The sequence below is a fragment of the Centruroides sculpturatus genome, unplaced genomic scaffold (assembly GCF_000671375.1).
Source record: "Centruroides sculpturatus isolate CEXI.00-Female unplaced genomic scaffold, Cexi_2.0 scaffold205, whole genome shotgun sequence".
NCBI classification, from domain to species: domain Eukaryota; kingdom Metazoa; phylum Arthropoda; class Arachnida; order Scorpiones; family Buthidae; genus Centruroides; species Centruroides sculpturatus.
In genome coordinates, this window is record NW_019384391.1 from 550,778 (window position 1) to 570,692 (window position 19,915).

General features: G+C 31.0%; 1 protein-coding gene across 1 annotated transcript in view; it reads right to left on the reverse strand.

The window, feature by feature from the left end:
* Positions 1 to 820: 820 nt before the first annotated feature.
* LOC111618238 (serine/threonine-protein phosphatase 6 regulatory ankyrin repeat subunit B-like) overlaps positions 821 to 19,915 on the reverse strand; it is a 120,987-nt gene continuing 101,892 nt past the window's right edge. The window contains exons 14-19 of the mRNA XM_023359722.1: positions 19,327 to 19,409; positions 17,254 to 17,362; positions 16,761 to 17,120; positions 10,826 to 11,029; positions 10,007 to 10,108; positions 821 to 955 (exon numbers count right to left, since the gene is read on the reverse strand). Of these exons, the coding sequence (XP_023215490.1) occupies positions 875 to 955; positions 10,007 to 10,108; positions 10,826 to 11,029; positions 16,761 to 17,120; positions 17,254 to 17,362; positions 19,327 to 19,409 (939 nt within the window). The 3' untranslated portion in view covers positions 821 to 874. The remainder of the gene's footprint in view (positions 956 to 10,006; positions 10,109 to 10,825; positions 11,030 to 16,760; positions 17,121 to 17,253; positions 17,363 to 19,326; positions 19,410 to 19,915) is intronic.

Consider the following 19,915-nt stretch of genomic DNA (forward strand, 5'->3'; position numbering starts at 1 on the left):
TACTTGGAATCAAATCCGAATGGATCGTAAAAGCCCAGAAATTTTGGGGTTATGTTGTAAAGCATCTTAATTTTTATAATTTAATGGGAAATAATCAAAAGTTCTCTGGAAAAACTGGGAGCCTTTCATAAAGACATTAAGGAGGGAATGCTTAGATATTTTCATATTTTCGAAATATATAAATTTGTATAAAAATACATTTAAGGGATGTACTAATGATGATTTGTTCATAATTTTCGAATGAATAAATCTAAACTATCTTTAAACATTAATAGTTTATAAAAATTTGATTACTCTTGTATTTATTTGGATTCATATAAAATAATAAACTTATTTTTAAATATTTGTAAAATTCGATGTTACAAATTGAAATTCTTCAAAAATTAAATTGTTACATAAAAATATTTATTTTATTTAATAATTGAAATATATAAAGTATTAAAAAAGATCTTACAACTGTTTAAGAGTTGTGATACAACATTTTTTTTACACATGTAAAGATTTTATGTAGATAATGCATATTAGAGAACAATAAGTTTATCAAGAAAACTTAAAACTCTATTTTAATTTGAATCAAAAATAAAGTTTTTATGATTCAAATTATTTTCGTTGAATTTTAATGATTTATGAATCACATACATGTTTTTTGTTCATAAAATATAATGTGCATAGTGCACTTTTTATTTGCATTAAATATGACAATATATAAAATGATTTGTAAAATTGTATATTATTGTTGAATATACAATACATATAAATAAATCTTAGTAAAGATGACATGAATTTCTTTTTCATTTGAACAAACATGTTACATGTATATGGAATTTATATTTAGAAGTAAATTCCAAATTGGGAATTAGTCCAGTTTTAATTTTCAAACAAGTAACTTTTCTTCTTCTTGAAGTGCTAAGATCTCATGTTTGTAGATGAAGAAATAACTTGCTGTGCGCATCCTCTAAATAAAAAAATAATAAATATTACAATATAAAATATTTCATATAAATACTTTCAGTAATATACATGGCTTGTCCAGTAAATATGCTTACTTATTTTATTTTAAATAAATATAACAACGTAGCTCAATTAAGCATCATGCCTCATGTAATTGACATACACCAGACTAAATGTGAATTTCACTTCTTACTTTCCTGTTTTGTAATTGAAAATTGTATCGGGATATTCAACACCTATTCAATAATGGCAAATTGTGAATAAGTTTCTCGTAAAGGAAAGTGCCGGCAGCATAGAAACTCGTTACAGACTTTTATTGGTATTCAAAGACAATACCATACTCTCGTACATGTATTTGTATAGTGCAATTGTTCCACAAGCTGCGTTGCACTCATCTTGTAGTGGTGTTGCGCTGCCAATAAATTTATGGTGTTGATCTACTAAGATTACAGTAGTACAGGGCAAGTCGATTTCCTGAAGAAAAGGAAGACTTTTGATACAACCTGAACTGTCAGGCAGTTTACAGAAATGTATACAAAAAAAAAGATCAGAAATGTCATGCAAAGAGGTCATCTTATTTTGTACAGAATAATTCAAGACCATATATAGCTAAGAAAACTATAGAGGTTGTTGCATTATTCTTCCTACAGGCTGGACTTGCCACCAAGATATTATTCTTTTGGTAGATCAAACAAGTGATATCTTGGCAAAAAAATGTTTGTAGACAATAATGAGACAACAGATGCAGTTCTTCGATAGTTTTGGAATCGACTAAAAGCATTTTATGCCGATGGAATGTGAAAAGAAATTACAAACATTATTTTTCAAAATAGTCTCTTGCCAATTTCATTCTTGTGTATAATATTTTCAAAATAATAAAATATTATTCAGTTCAGATACTTATTTACTGGACAATCCATGTAAAATATAATGGACATTTTAAATGGAAATAATTGGTCACATTCTCTTCATTTTTAAGAAAAATTTATAAACAAATCCTCAGTTGTTATGAAAAATCAAGACATTTGAGAAAAAAAAACACTTTTGAATAAAAATTTCTATTGATTCAACAATCATAGCAAAAATATAGAATGACTTGGAACACTAAAGTAGAATTTTCTAATTTTTCACTAATTAATGTACTGTACAAAGAAGAAATTTGAGAAAATAATTTAATTGATCTGAGATCACCATAATAGAAATGAATATCTATCGATTAATTATTATATCAGGTCAAAACATCTCTCTACATCTGTGTCAATATTAATTGATGATAAGTCGTTTGACAAACTGAGAGCAAATGATACCGATATTCAAAATAAAAGATCTCAGAAGTACAATATGTCATATTAGTGAATGCTTATAATCCAAGTTGGCGATTAAGGCCAAACTGTTTGTTGCTTTGAAAATGTTGTGTGCTTAGGTAAACATGCTTAGGTAAAATCTCTCAGATATGTTGTTAAAGAAGCTTTCGAAAGTGTCCTTGACAAACCACAACTTATATAATTAGAGGCCGATTGGATTTCACTTAATGTTATTGTTGGAATCCAGAAAATGGATTAATGTCAAATATTGCATAATGCTAGAGTCCCACCGAAACACAAAAAATATTAAAAATAAGTAATGAGAATAATGCTCTGGCCTGAGCACAATCATTTTAAAGGGGACAAAGAAATGGATGGTTAAAAAAATAATCTAGGTTTCAAACAGGCCAAAAAAAAGTATCACTTATCATTGCTTAATTGACTACACTGAGATAATTGATTACATAATAATTATGTAATAGCTTGTAAGAAATTTATAAGGATCATCTATGAGAAAAAGAAAAATTTGTACAAAGTCTGATTTAGGTTTTACTCAGTGTGTAAAAAATGAGGAAGAGTGGTCCAAATGATGGTCTGCAGGCCACATCTGGCCTAATCTTGGTAGATAATTGGCTTGCATCATTAGGCTGCAATTTGAAAAATTGTAGACCTATAAATTCCCACTGTTGTCTGTCCTTCCTTAATCTCAAAAACTGTGTTAGATAGATGAAAGTTGAGACCAGATATGGAAAACTTGGGAGCAAGAGGCCCCAATTAACTATATATGAACTTCTGGTACATACCGGAAGTTCATATATAGTTAATTTGAATTAAAATCACATGACATACTGGAAGTCATGTAATTTTAATTCAAAAATTTTCTCTAGAATGGAATTACATGGTGACCAATATGAATTTGTTGTTATCAGGAAAAGTATGATGTACAGGGAGGGCAAGACACTACTAATTTGAGGTGAGGAGTTTATATTTTAAATTAAACAAATTAAAAATATGATTGTGATAATGCCAGGTTACAATTTTTAATGTCACAATAATTTTTGCTTGTTATTATATGTTACCAAATAATATTTTGGTTGTAGCATTTTTATTTCTGCTACAACCAAAATATGTTTGCACTACTACTTTCAGACCACAAAGTGGATTGTAGAAAATGTAATTTTCTACAATCCACTTTGTGTTCTGAAAGCAGTAGTGCATGTTTCTAAACTCTTACTTAATTAAACTTTTGAGGTCCCATAATGGTCGTTGCAGTTCCAGTATCAAATATGTACATAAAAAGCCAATTAATTCTCTAAGTCAGAGAGATGACTGATGACGATTATGCATGAGGATGTGTAGTCACTAAGGTAGGTTCACTTAAACAAAATAAAATCTCATTTATTTGAGAGTAAGAGATATTTCTTACAAGATTTTCTGAAATATTTTCAGGAGTTACAGAAGATCAGTCTCAGGAATTACAGTCCCTTCCTCAATGATCACAGTTGTAAACAGTTGGGTGTTGATGTCAGAGAGGATCTGTATCCCTCCTCAGATAGGACTAGAGTGTTTTTGGTATGTTGGGTCCCAGTAGTGGGATGAAAAAAGGGTTTCTCATTAGATTAATCTGAACAGTAGGATGACTGATGGAACCAGTCCAATAAGTAGTACAACTGCCAATTGGGAGATGTATCCAGGAAAGAGAGAGCATGGGCATACAAGAACCTGTCAGAGCTGGAAATGCTTGAAAGATGATACCTCAGAGGAAAAAGGAATCCCATGGAAGGAACATCATGTTCTTGAGACACGGGATTTTAATGGCTTGGTCCTTTGATTGCACATTCTGACTGGTCTCAATTCCCCATCCTCACTTTCAATTGATCTCTTACCTGTTTCCAGGGATAATTTAGGACCAACTTGGCACATAGGAGAGGTTGATGCCGACATTTAATTCGACACTGCATTCCGATCCCAAATGATAATGGTTGATGTTAGAACTTGCATTGTTTAACTCAATCCCAGTGTCATGTAAATGGAAAAATATTTCAGCTGTCATTTGGCTTTTTATAATTCAAGATTTTTGGGGAGAATTCAGGTAAGGGTTCTCACACTTCCTAAAACTCTTGTTAACAAAATTCCTTAAGTTAGTTTTTACACTATGTTAAAAGTATTACAAATTACATGGCTCTTTTTCTTTTTTTATCTTTAGTTTTTCACTCATTCCATCTTACAGGGACTAAAAGGGCCTTCTTAGATATATTCATCATGTGTTCAGCCAGGCCTGCAATGGAGATGGCTGAGTGATGGTGAACAGGGCCTAACTTATATGGGACAGAGTGCTCATGAAAAATTTGTGACCTTGAATCTTGTACTTTCATTGCTTTCAGTGTTTGCAATGGCCACTACCTGGCCATTGCAAATACTGAAAGCAATGAAAGTGTTGGCATACTATTCTGAATTGGCATACAGTCTGTCATTCTTTTCCAGAATGACAGACTGAAGGGCATCAGTAGAGCAGGATCATATATCACAGTTGGGGAGGGGATGAATGGGAAATAAATTTTCCATCCATCTCTGTTTCTGATATCTTAAAATTGGAACAATGACATCATAACTTATTTGTAAACTGTCTTAACTTCAAAGTTAAAACTTATCATGTGAAACAAATTATAGAATTACAGTTGACTCTCCCTAGTCTACCCACCTTTGTTCACTTGGAATTCTGGACAGATACAGGAGTGGCAGATTAGAGAGGTATCAACAAAAAGATTTCCATTTTGTAACTAATTTTTATTAGCATATACAGTACCAGTACACTGGATATGGTATTAACTTCAAATCATCTTGGATATCGTTTTAATTAATTATCATGGATACATTTAGCAGGAATATGGTTTTATGTGAAGACTTTTTAACCAACTTGATTTTAAAACATTCTTAATTTTTGTTTTTTGTTTTATTTTGTGTCTTGTAATTTCTCATGCAAGCCATTGCATGTTCAAATTTTCCTGTCTTTTCTGCTTCCTGAAACCTTTGAATTTCATGCAGATACTCTAGCACTTTTCCAATGGAATGGATTTTCAGAAACAACTTCATCATTATCATCTTGTTCCAGCACAGAGTCATTGAGAGTCATCTTGCAACAAATTGGTATATTGTCTTCAATTTGAAGGGTATCATCTGTTTGAACTAAAAGACAAACAGTGGCCAGAGAATCAAAAAGCTTCTGGACTTCTGGTGAGAGCCCTGATTGATCTTCAGTGAGATCAATATGCTTCCAACAATTAGAAAGTGTCACTGAAGTTACTTTCTGCTAAGGTTCTGTTGTCAATCAAATGTCATCAGTAAGAAGCAATTTGATTTCATAGAGTCTGTCAACTGGAATCTGATGTAGTTTGCAATGCATATTCCTGCAGTGTGCTTTGAAAGATCTTATTACATCAGCATCAAGATTGCTCTTTTGCCAAAGATTCAGAGGTAAAAAGCACAAACATACATTGCTGAGAAACGTTATGTGTTTGTCAAGTTGCATTGTCCAGGATGAGCAAAACTTTTCATCTTTTGATCATTATATCATCCCACTTTTCTTGTTCCAGCAATAATGGATGTAATTGAAATGCTTGAAACACCAAGATTTCTTTGATTTTTCAATTACCATCATTTCATCTTGTCACTTCCATTAGCATTAATGTAAAAGACTATGATAATCCTCTCCTTATATTTTTTTGGCCCTTTATTTTTTCATCTCAAGAAGTGAAAGTTTCATCCATGTTGTATACGAGGTAGGTGCCAAAAGTTTCCATAACTATATTTTAGGCATGATAGGAATAAAATAAAAATGATAGTATCAGATAGTTAATAAAACAGTTTTTCCCACCAATTTGCATAAATTGCTTGGAAACATTCATTTTAGTTAGACTTTTTGCATTAATTCACATCATGTTCTCCTCTTGCAGAACAATGCGCCAGTGCTCACGGCTGCCCTTGCCAAGGCTGCTGTGATTAAGTGTGGATTCCAGGAGTTTGACCATTCACCCTACAATCCAAACCTGCCTTCTAGTAATTATCATCTGTTTCCAAAACTCAAAAAAGACCTTTGAAAAAATGAAGAAGAGTTGCAGGAGACAGTTTATGTACATTTTGCAGACAAAACTGCAGACTGTTTTTTTCTAGGGTATTGAAATGCTAATTCCAAGATGTAATAATTGTGTTGAACAGCAAGGAGACTATATTGAAAAATGACATTATAGTTTTATACCTAAAACATCTAAAACATAGTTAGGCCGGAAACTTTTGGCAGCTACCACATAACATACATCTCTCAAACTGTACTCACTCATTGCTTCTTGCAACTTCTACTGAGCTTCCTCAATAGTCTGATGATTGACAGATCTGCTTTCCCCAATCCCATGACCATTCAATAAACTTGTTTGGCCAGCTGTTGCTGCAGTGAAAATCTATGATGTTGAGCTTCATGCAAAAGTCTTTTGCTTGGTGTTTAATTAGCTCATCTATGACAACAGCAAAATCATTCACTTGCCAATCCACAAATTTAAAGCTTTTTCCAAATTACCACATTTGACTTTCCCTTCTTACTTAACACAGCTATGAAATTTTTTGTCTTGTTCCCATTGTTCTGATTCTGACAGAATGTCTTTGATTGTTTGGCAACTAATATTGATCCTAAATACTTGAGAATAAATGTTCTTCAATGCCCTTTTGGTTCATTGAAGGATTCTAGCAATAATAAATGTCAAATTTGACCTTTGTAATGAGCCTCCAGTTCATATCAAGATTGCATTTTTGGTCTGCTGTACTTTTACTTCAAGAAAAGGAGTAAATTATTTTGCATGGTCTTGTACACATTTCTTGGGAAGTGGAGTGACTTCATATTGGAGTCTGACCTGAACAAAGTAAACTGCACTCCCTTGAGGACTGAACACCTAGTAGAATAGGGTAGCCAGGTCTGGGTCTAATTTGTATACAAAATACATTAAGTTTACCTTATTTATATTATTTTGGTGGATTATCTCCTTCCTGGTAGTGTGGCAGATGGCAAATTCAGGGAGGAATACATCCATTAGATTAAAACTGTTCTGTTGTTCTCAGGTGTTTTTGTAGTGGGCAGATTAGAAAGGATTGACTGTTTAATGTTAGTAGAAGATTTCATTTTACTTGCTTGGTCATGATCACTTGTTCAAAAATCTTATAATGATTAGAAACAGCAGGATCAGAAATTGATTGATATTCTTTTCTGGCCAGCTTCACTTGATCACCTCATGAACTTTACCCCTTATTCTCAATATAAACTATTCACAAGAAAAATTTTGTGATGACTCATTGATTTCTAGTGCTGTTGTTTCTATGTTGTGACAATTTTACATTAAGTATTTTAAATATATAAATAGAAAAAAAAATTTACTCAGATAATTATTTTATATTTTCTATATATATAANCTTTGTAGGTAGGTCACATTGACTTATTTTATAGACATGACAAGCAACTTCTCACTTTTATATTTATTGTTTATAAAACCAAAATAATTTTATTTATATTTCTCGTTTTGTATAAAAAAAATTCATATAATTGACAGAAATCACCATTTTATCTACATCAAGCCACACTACACATTGTTACATCAAGATTGGGCCTGCTAGAAAAGTCCACATGAAAAGACTGAGAGTCATTTTTTAACATGTTTTAGTACAACTATTCAACTTAGTCAGGCACAGGAACAATTTTTAGATACCCTTAGTTAGATGCTTTCAACCTGGAAGTAATCACTCTATGCACATTCCTTATTACTGATTTGAATGCTTTGATTGGTTTGAGATTCAGCATATTGGCAATTCTGTGGACAAAATGCTAACTAACACTTACATGTATTGTTGCATTAGCATTGTTAATTTCCTGATATACCTAAGTATATAGTGTACAATATTGGGCAATAGGCAATACAACAAAAAAAGAAACAAAAGCAAGGACTTTACACTTTTCTCAGACAGGTGAGGTAAAATTTTGTTTAATTCAGGGTCTTACATGTGTCCTTAGTTATTTAGGAAGGAATGTATATGCAATTCACATCGATGTCTTGATCTTGGCCTTGGATGGGAACGGATTATTATTCTTCTTTCAGTCTTCTCCCTTTCTTCTTTCTTCTTACTACTTGCACCTCACGTAGACGACATATCACCAATCAAGTCCGTAAAGAAAAAAGATGTCTTCTCAGGTGAAGCACCTCCATTTATACCTCCCTTTGTTTGACGTCACGAATCACAACCAATCAGCAAGTTCCTCGAAGTTAACAAAAAAAAAAATGTGGTGTCCGAGCACAAACGGAAACTGGCACAAATAAATTTGCATACAAAAAAAATTAACATTCATAACAAAAAGAAAAAAATATAGATTAATTTAAGTGATGGGTCACTACAGCATATTCAAAAGTATAAATTTACACATGATATCTGTCAAAACCACAGAAAATCTGTACTGGTTGGCATCTCTGCTGGGAACAAGCTTCTTGATATCCAAATCATAAGAATCTGCCACTTGTCCATTTAACCATCTCATCATCAAACTTTTTTCCCATATTTGGGAAGTTGAAAGAATATGCCAGGTGATTATCACTTATTTGAAAGGTATAAGAAGAATGATGCAAGACCTTACACAGCTGTAGTTGAAGATCTTTAAGTGGAAAGTTTTAGGTCAATGTACTAATTTACAATGGCAGATCCAAGGGGAGGGCTGCAAAGACTTAAGAGCTTCCCATTGGCACAAAGAAAAACAATTTATTTTAAAGTACCATAGATAGAAATGTAACAATCAAATTTTTTAGATCATTTTTTAAGGTCAAATTTATGGAATCAACCATTACATAGATACTCCTTTGGATTCTAGCTTGAATTTCAGCCCCACAAAAGTACTGAAAAGTGGTCTGTTTTCTGTAACAGTTTTTTTTTAAATATGAAACTGACATTATTTGAATTTTTATATTTAATTTTCACATTTGTTCTCAAAGAAAAAAATTCTGACAAATGTTGACCTCCATTATCTGTGAAATACTAAGTTTGACTTTTACACAGGGTCTATTAAAAATTCCAGATTTTTTGGTCAAAAATAGGGGTTGGCTTTTAAATAATATCAACTATTACTCAAGTATGTATGGTATTGAAGACTAAATACAAATAAAAATTTATCTTCACACAAATATTAATATAAAATTTGTGCACATATTAATTTTGCTGAAAAGTCAATAAATGCTAAGTTTATAAGTTATAATTTTCAAAGTTTTGTTTAATTAATTACAGCTGAAATATTTTTTGGTAGCCCTTACACCCATGGAGCAAGAAGACAATGACCAAGATATTTCTAGAAGTATCAGTGGTATTGCTATTTTACACAAACTTGTGTATTTCTTATCAAAAAGTAACAATGAATAACATTTTACATAATTTTTATTTGTGTATATGAATTTGCACATGTAAAATAAGTAAAATAACAAGTTACTATCTTTATGAAATAAAAAGTACAAGCACATAAAAACAATGAGATTCTAACATGATTTTTCATATGGTTTATTGTATTATTTTTATTAATTGTAAAATCAATATATTTTTAATACACATTCTTCAGAAACATATCTCTCATGTAAAAAATAGAATTAGGTGTATTCAAAATAGTGTAAAGAAAAATCTAACGATAAAATTATTATTTTTAAATTTAAGTCAAACTTTTATACTTATTTATAACTTACCACATCCCTTGCTGTTCTTATGGCTCCTGCTTTTATCAGTATTTTTCCAATTTCTTCTATACGAGGCATAGCCATGGCGTAATGAAGTGGAGTACGACCGAGCTGAAAAATAAATAAATATATAAATCAACATCATTTTAATAACTTTTATTTTTATCAGAATCAAATATTTTATTTTTTCATATGCTATTTACAATGTTAATATTGCTTATAAATGAAAAATTTCCTAATTTATAAAAAAAGTGTTCAATAATAAGAATTTAAGGAATAAAAATATCCTGACTTTGAATTTAGAGAGTTTTAAGTTATAGAGTTTAATACTCAATTTTTCTCAAATATTTGTGGCCGTAAATTTCCTGTTATTAAGCCATTTCTCAAGAATCTGTTCATTGGATGATTACAAAATATGACTTTATGGCAAAAGATTATGGTAATTTTGAGGGCATTGTCAAGTTGCCCCTTGAGTTCCAATCAGAACATCAATAACAAACATACTGTACAGTAAAAGGATGTTAGCATGAAGTTGTAATGATGCAATGTTGTGTTTGCATTGAGCTGTAGTGTTTGTTGATCTTAATTGTTTGTATTCACATAGTATATAAGAGGTAAAAGATCATGGTCTTATCAAAGAACAGAGAGTACATGAGAAAATAGGTTTGAATTAAAAGAACTGGCAATTCTGACTTAACACAACCATATTATTTTGAAAATTCTATAAACCATGCCAGTATCGGTTGACTACTTTGAGATAACAGTTCAACTTAGCAAGGTTTTACTGTATTTTCAATTAACAAAATTATGTAATTTTTTTATACTCACATTATCAGGTACGTGTACAGATGATGTATTTGCTTTTACTAACAATTGAATTATATTTATATTTCCAAAAAGAACTGCAATGTGAACTGAACATCTTCCTTTGTTGTTTTTTGATGTTATCAATGAAAGATCCTTCTCAATTAATTTATTAATTCCTTCTTGATAATCATGACGCACAAAGGTATGCAGTTCTTCACGATTTTTCTAAACAAAAAATTTTATCATTAATTAATTTTTTATATATTACATTAACTAACATCTTAAAATGATATATTATGAAAGCCTATTTTTAGATATACTGTATAAAGTTTCAATTATTTGTGATGTAGTTGAAAAATACACTAAGTGTAGAAACAAATTACAGTGGTGTAGTTAAGCATAATCAATTAAGTTTACAATAAAATTAGTTACTAATATTCTCATATTCATTTTTCTGGAATATTTTACATACCATTTTTGCTTGATTCTAAGACACATCATGAATTTTATCAAGTTATTTATTTAAAAACTTTTCATTAAACAAAAATCTTAAGTTTTAAGTAACAAGTTAGTGTTTAGCTGCTCTATTTCCATTCTCTTCTTGTACAGAATAATTATTTATTTTAGTATTGTGTCATGATGTGGTCTTGAAAGCATTTTAAACATTGAAAAGTAGTTTAAATGGAATGCTCATTAGCAGCAAAGCTCAGTTGAATTGATGTGACCAGTGATTAGTATTGGCAAAAATGTCTATTATTCATGCAAAACACCTGCTTTGGACGAATAAAAATGTCTTGGAAGTGAGGAAATATGGTATTTTAAACAGAGAAAGTGATTTCCAAAATTTTGAATATATGTGATAAATTTAAATTAATTTCATTTTAAAATACAGTAGAGCATTGATTATCCAATACTTACTATCCAAAATTTGCCGACCGTTCTAGTTGGCAAATTTCAAATGTCCGCTAGTGATGCGGCGCTACAATATTTGGCTATGTCTTGGCTACTTTAATATTATTTTTGTTACATTTTTGCATGTTTTAGCTGGCAACATTGGCTCGACCATGAAAGGGAGGCCAGTATTTAAAGGAGACTTAATTTTCTAATTATGAGTGGTTGTTTGTTTTGTGAGCAATAAAATAATTTTTAACGATACAATAGCAACGATTATTATTTTTAAAAAATTTTTGTTAGGCTTAATATCGATGAAAATTTAACGCGACGTAGGTTAATGATATACTAATATACTAATTACATGGGATATACTAATAATGTATTTTTTTCATTCTTTTCGGTTATCCGGCCAACCTGAGTCCCCAATTGAGTCAGATAATCGATGCTCTACTGTATATGATTTAATATTCTTATTTTATAGTATTTAAATTTAACTAAACTTTTTATTATTGATAATATGACTTGCTGACACCCAAATTTATACTTTATTTTTTAAAATACAAGGGTCATTCAAGGTTGAACAAGACTTTTGGGCCAATAATTTCAAAAAGTTACTGTAGAATGATAAAACCCAAAGAGGAAGTAGCATTATCCATCCCAAGATTTTGGTAGCAAGCATGACATATTTTGCACGTGCATAGCAGAAGGTAATGTGTCTGCAGCGATGGAACAGCGGTATATAATCAAATTTCTCGTGAAAGGAAAAGGTTAAACCTGCTGAAATTTTGAGACAATTAAGTGCACAGTATGGGGAACAAATGCTATCATAGGCAAGAGTGTATGAATGGTGTTGACAATTTGGTGAAGGATGAGAGCTGGTGACAAATGAAACACATGAACATGTTCGTCCAACTGCAGTAATGCCAGTGAATATTGCACAAGTTGAGCAAGTTATCCTGGAGAATTGGCTAGTAACCGTGAGACACATTACAAACAAAGTGTTCATCAGTGTTGGTAGTGTTGAGAAAATCATCCACAAGCACTTACTGTTCTGCAAGATTTGTGCCAGATGGGGTTCCCTGACAGCTGACATGTGATCAGAAATGGGTATGCAAGAAGACATTGAAGTATGGAACACAGAAGTTAAGTCCATGTAGTACTTGACAGATAAATCGTTGAGAGGTCTGTCCAGCGTTTCGTAGTCCACACAGCTTGAATAGATACTCATAGCCAAATAGCATAGTCACGGCAGTGTTAGGTATATCAACTGGGTTGACTGGTATTTGGTGGTAAGCTCTTGCCAGATCTAGGGTAAAAAATACTTTCTTCCCATGCAATAATTGCATACAGTCTTGTATGTGTGGCACAGGGTATCTATCAGGATGAGTAATTGCATTTAAGCAGCGATAGTCCTCACATGGCCACCAGTCTCCATTTGGTTTTGGTTTTTTTTACCATATGTAAGGAGCTGGCTCATGCACTCTTCAGTGGCAGAATGATTCCCTGTGCCATCATGAACTCCAACTCTTTGCACGCAGTGAGAAGAGTATCTAGAGAGAGATGATGTGGTTTGCTAAATAGAAACACAGGTGGGCCCTGTGTTTTTATGTGATGACAAACCTGAATCTTTTGCTTTGGCTTGTCCAATCGTGATGGGTTAGTGATGTTAGGAAACTGGGCTAGTAGTTTGTGGTATGGTGAGTTGCCAGACACAACTGTGATGTTAGTGGAGGCTGGTAGCTTCTTCGTTGTCAGTCCTTTGGATGTAAGCTTGGTGTTGGCATCAATCAAGCAATTATGTTTTACATCAATGAGTAAGTTGAAGTGTCTCAAAAAATCAACGCCCAAGATGGGTTGAACAACATCAGTGATGATAAAGGGCCAGCAAAAGGTTCGACAAAGGTTTAAATTTATTGTGAGTAGTCTGGTTCCATATGTTGAAATTTGGGTGCTGTTTGCTGAGTTTTCCTGTATGAACGGGACAAGCTGCAAATCTTTTTGATATGACCAATACATCTGTTCCTGTGTCAACCAGAAAACAAAGTTGGGATGAAGAGTCAGCCATGAAGATTCTGTCGATTTGACATTTGCTCTCTGTGGCCACAGGAAACACCCTGTCTAGTTTCCAGATTTTTGGAATGAACAAGGTGGGATGCAATTTTTGCACTTGCACCAAATTTTGTGTGGTAAAAGCATAAGCCATCTTCTGTTTCTTTGTAACAGCATCACTCATGAGATGGGTTTCATCCTTGCGAATCCTGGGAATTTTGGGAGTTGTATCTTGGGCAATGTTGGTAGCATGGTGCTCATACCAGGGTAGAGAGTTCATTTACTTGCAATGTTAATTCCTGTAGTTGTTTCTTGATTGGGCTGCTAATAGAGATCAGTCAACAGTGTTCCTGTTGACTGATTGGCATGCAGTTTATGATGGTAAGTTCATATATTTTGTCAGCCATTGTGGCAAGTTGTGGCAGAGTTTCATTTGATGCTGCCAGAATAGCTTGAATATTCCCTGGGCATCTTTGGAGTCACAGTGATTTTAGGTCTTCATTGAAGTATCCATTTGCAAGGTCACACATCTTACTAAGTGTGACAGGTGCTGGTTGCCCAATTCCAGCCCTTGCAATAGTGTTTGCAGTTTAGATGTTTGGCTTTCCGAGTATATGTCAAGTCAATCAGTCTTTTTTTTTTTTTTTACAGTATCATATTTGTTGCTTATGGATGGTTTGGTTACCAGGTCATGTACTGATTCTAAGACATTCAATTCTATCATTGAGATTGTGTAGTAGTATTTTGTTATATCGGCAGAGATGTTAGCAATGGCAAACTGGGCTTCGAGTTGCGCGAACCAGAGATTGGGGTTATTATTTCAAAATGGAGGTGGCTTGACTGCCACTCAGGAAATTTGCAGAACACTAACTGACTCCGTTATATTGGTTGACAAAATTTTCCAAAAATAAAGGTGTAAAATTGCCACCGACCTTCTTAAACCACAGAAAATTGTTAAGTTCTGTTCTTCTGATTCTGTGATTGTACATTTCTGTATATACATGTAAATAAAAAAGATAAAATTCCAATCGGATGTTCTCTCATCAGCATTGAATCATTCTCATTTGGTGACCTGGACAAAGAAGACACGTACCTTGCAAGGTTAACAATCCATTTCCATCGTACAATGTTTTTACAAGTTGACATTGATTGAAGGTCCGGCTCGTTTTTTGTTCATGTTGGTCGCTTGTTCAAATGTCATTCTTGGTAGTCATTGAGTATCCAGTTCAAAGTTCGCTTTTCTCTTCTTTCCTGTGCCTTCTGTCAGTCCAAATCAGCACATTGCCGACAGACACCACATGCCCAAACTTGACATCTCCCTCCAACTTTGACCCAAATTTTACATCTCCTCTTCTCAAGTGTTTCCAGCCATCTGTTTGAGCTATCTTCCAAACCACATATATAAAATTTGAAAATTAAAATATAGAAAATGAATATTCACAATAAGAAAATAAAGTTACTAATTTTACAAAACAACATTCACAAATTATAAATTTGCATGTAAAATAAACAATGTAACAAATGACAACTTGTCATCATAGCTGTAGGGAATGTTTTTAGCTCTCTAAATGAATCTTATTGACACAGTTAAATAATAGATACACAGTAATTTGTTTTATAAAATGTAAAAGATTACTATTTTAATCATAAAAAAACATGCAGACGGACTTAATGGACAATGTATAATGCAAAAATGAATCAATGTGGAGTTCTATATAACAGTTTAAATGCATAAATGAAAAGACCTATTTCTGTGAGTACAGTTTCTGAAACATTATTGGACATACTTAACATCTTATATTTAGTGCACATTGTAATATCCGCAGAGCTTATTATGATGGACAATATTTTAGTGGGTTGTATTGTTTAGACAACATTTTAATTTTTATTTACTACTGTAATTAATGATATAACATAGATACATTAAATCATTAATTACAGTAGTATAAATTAGTAGAAATTGTAAAGTTGTATATTATATTATAACATAGATATGTTATATCTTTAATAATATAAATTAAGTCACATAGAAGTTAACAATATATTAATTTCCCAAACAATGTAACAAGCATTAAAATTGGGATAGCTAGATCTCTAAGAAAATGTGAGGAACTTACACTCCTATTGTAGATATCACATTCAACGTCATAACTAAAGACTACCTATGGCAGGCCAAAAATATTTCTTCTGGAATAAGAAATTTGGCTACTTAATTAAAGGAGAAGTTGATTCTTTATTTTATTTATCTTTTACAATAAAAGATGATACCAAAATTTATGCGATGTGAAGATTTAGCATCATAGATATTGTAAAGGAGTGTAATATATCACATCATCTTTACTTTTAATATGTAATAATTGTTGATAATTTACAAATAAGCAAAATAAAATTATACTGATGTTTGTGTTTAATATATTTATGCTTTTTATAAATTAAATCAACTTCAAATATAAATAACTCATTGAAAACTATAATACAAACTGTTTTGAACTGGAGTGCATACATAAATTATACAAAAACAATTTTTTATGTATAGTTTCTACTCTACTTAAAAGTTATTTTTAAGAAGGTTTTTTATAGCATTCTTTTGATTAAATGATTGACTAAATTTTTAATTATGTATTATTTAGCATAAATGTATAGCAAAATTGACTTAAAACTTCACTCTTCCTATATTTACAACAACAGACAAACTATTTCCAAATATATCTTTGCCATTCAATTTAACTGTGGAGAAATCACAGATGATTTCTATCCTGTGAATTATCAAATGATAATTCTTTGGTGTTTTCTATGAATGATTTTATTCATTCTTTTTTCTCAAATGCTAGTCACTTGACTATAACCAAATAAGATTGAAATACTACAAAGAAATACTGAACAAGTTTTCAAGATCCTTGTAAGTATAAGTTGTGTTATTTGACTAAAATTGTATATACTATAGTGTTAGTCTATCATCCTGTCACTCAATAAATTTTCATACCAAATATTGAGATCTTACATATTTACTTACTTCAAAATCTGAAATTTCTTGCAAGAGAGCTCTTATTCCTTCTGATTCTGTTTGAATTTGAATAGCAGCTAGAAGATCTTTTCCTTCCGAATCTGTTACGGTAAGTAGGTGATCATATCCTTCATGAACTAACATTTGTAAGAAGGCTGTTTTTTGAGAGATGAATGCATCGAGAATATAGTTATCAATTGCAGCTACATTATTGGTCATTCCGGACTCTACGGCCACATCCCTAGCCGTATGATAATTCGAATCTCTTTCTGCCAAAAGTAATTCTGCTTGGCTGAGCAAAGCATAGAAACTTCCATCAGGATGAGATCTGCTAGCAGCAAAATGTAGTACTGTTTGGCCTTCTTCATCCTATTCAAAATTGAAACTAAAAATTAAATTCTATATAAACAAACATGATAGAATTTAATTTAAATCAAAATTAAATAAAAATGTTAATATTTTTATTATACATTAGCAGAAATTGGCAATGATCAAATTATACCTTCATTTTAGTATGATTTTCAAATTCAAGTGTAACATCTTGAGTCTCACTTTCAGGTTCTTTATTCAAATTATCTAATGGAGTTGTTTGTAATTCAGTTTCATTCTTCCTATAATTAAAATGACTGATATATTTTTCAATGTATATAAATATGTACAGAAACATTTCATCTGAAAATTATGAGATTAGCAAAACTATTATCAATTGAAAGAAGAGATTCTACAGAGAGATATTATCTAAATTCATAAATAAATTATTAGGTATTTTTTCGTGTATTCAAAATAAGATACTGTCAAAGTGAAATGTAAATGTGATTTATATAAATTGTTGTATTGCTGGAGTGCATACATAAATGGTCATATAAACTAAGATCAGTTATCCTTTAGGAATACATTAGTATTTAGAGAAGGCATGTTCTTTGAATGTTTAAATATTCACTAGCATAATCAAAACTTTTTGGCTTATTTCATATATATAAAGTAAGAGAATTTTAAAAATAATTTACACAAACATTTATATAAATTTTTATATATTATTAAAGAAAAAACTGTTATTTTTTCCTTATGCAGCACAAGGAATGTTTTTTACTATATTATACAGATAATAAAACAGATAATCTGTAAATATGAGGTGTACTCAAAAAGAAACCAGATTTACTCTATAAAGATTTTAAATCTGGCTACCATTCCCTTCAAAGTAGTCTCCCATACATTTATACAGTAATCCTACCATTTCTGTTACACCTCAAATGATTGGAAGTTATTGTTTTGAAAACTCTGAAGCACTTGTTATGATTCAGGCTAGATCTTCTCAACCATGTTGAAATGCTGCCTCAAGTTTCAATTTAATTTTGGAGAACAAAAAGAAGTTGTGAGGAGTGACTTTACTGTTGTGTTTCAGCAAAAATGCTCACATTTTGAAGGTTATGTGCAGAAGCATTCTAATAACAAGAGCCAGGTTAGGTAAATCTACAGTTCTGATTTTTTGTGACAAACATCCTCTGCAATCAACTCAAAATGTTACAGTAAAAGTCTGAATTCACTATCAGATTGGAAAAAATTTCTGGTACACAGTCCCTTTATGATTGAAAAAATAACCAATAAATTATGCTCTTCATCATGCTCCATCACTTATCTTGTCTTTTTGGCTCTCAGAGATTATGGTCTCACCCATGACTTACTTTCTATGGGCTTCTTGAAATATTTCAAGGGTATTTGTGGCAGATTTTCAAGTTTATTCTGAAACTTGCATCACAAATGCCTAAAAAGAAGATAGAATTATCTTTTTGATCTTTTATACCCTCCAAAAACAATTTTGGCTCCTGAAGTAAGCATGAGAATGTTGCCTGTGTATTTTCTATAAAAATACTGTATTTAGAGTGGTTTCAAAATTGTTTTAATAGTTATTGTATAATATACAGTAGTTATGTATTAACAATTTAAACTGTGCTCTGTACAAAATCATCAAAGCAACGAGATACAGAAATACAGAAAAAAAGAATATCTGAAACAAATGTATATTCATCATTGATAAAAATTTCATTTGCCTTGAGATGTGAAAAAGAAAATTTGTTCACATAAATATGTATCAGATAATGAGTTTCTATTTATATTTGATAAATGGATCTAGTCAATATTTAAATTACTTTGTTTTCTTCAAATTTTCATAAAAGTTTTACTTTATACAAATTTTTTGCATTTGAAGGATACATTATCTAACATTGTGACACTTTTTGGATTCATCACTTTACCTAACAGTATTTATGTGTTTACTTTTAATTTAATATTAAAAAATTGGTATGTATATACATAAACAAATATAATAAAACACAATAAATTTGTAATATTTATCAGGTTTTCAGAATATTCTAAATTATTTAATAAAAATTAATTTAATTATAATTATTAAATTTAATGAGAGATGGTGCTTAAAGCCTCCCTGCAATGACAAATTATTCGGTAATTAATTAAATTCAATCAAAGAAAATTAGCCCAATGTAATCCAGTGGTTGTTTGGCTTTAAAAAATTTGTTTTAAAATTTATATTTTATGAGAAAGAAATAATAAAACTTACTCATCAGTGTTTTCAGATTCATCATCATCATCATCATTCATATCATCATTTTTTTCTTCAATTCTTTCAATTTGTTTAGCTCCCTAATCAAGAAAATTTAAATTGAATAATATGAAATGAAAATTATAATTAAAAACATAGTTTAGTAAATACACCCAATTCTTTTTTAGAGATTTTTTTACATGAGTTTGATTTAATACAATTTGGAAAATAAATTCAATTGTCATTCATATCATCATTTTTTTCTTCAATTCTTTCAATTTGTTTAGCTCCCTAATCAAGAAAATTTAAATTGAATAATATGAAATGAAAATTATAATTAAAAACATAGTTTAGTAAATACACCCAATTCTTTTTTAGAGATTTTTTTACATGAGTTTGATTTAATACAATTTGGAAAATAAATTCAATTGTCTTTTTTACTCTCTTCTCTTTCTTAATTTTCAACAGACAGTAGAGATTCTTTGAAAGAGCTGTTGGATCATTTTGGTAATCTTTAAAGATGGCAATTTATAAGGAACATTGAATAAAAAGGTGTCACACAAGTCTTATAGTGTTGTAGATCTGTCAAAGATACAAGTGTTGCGAG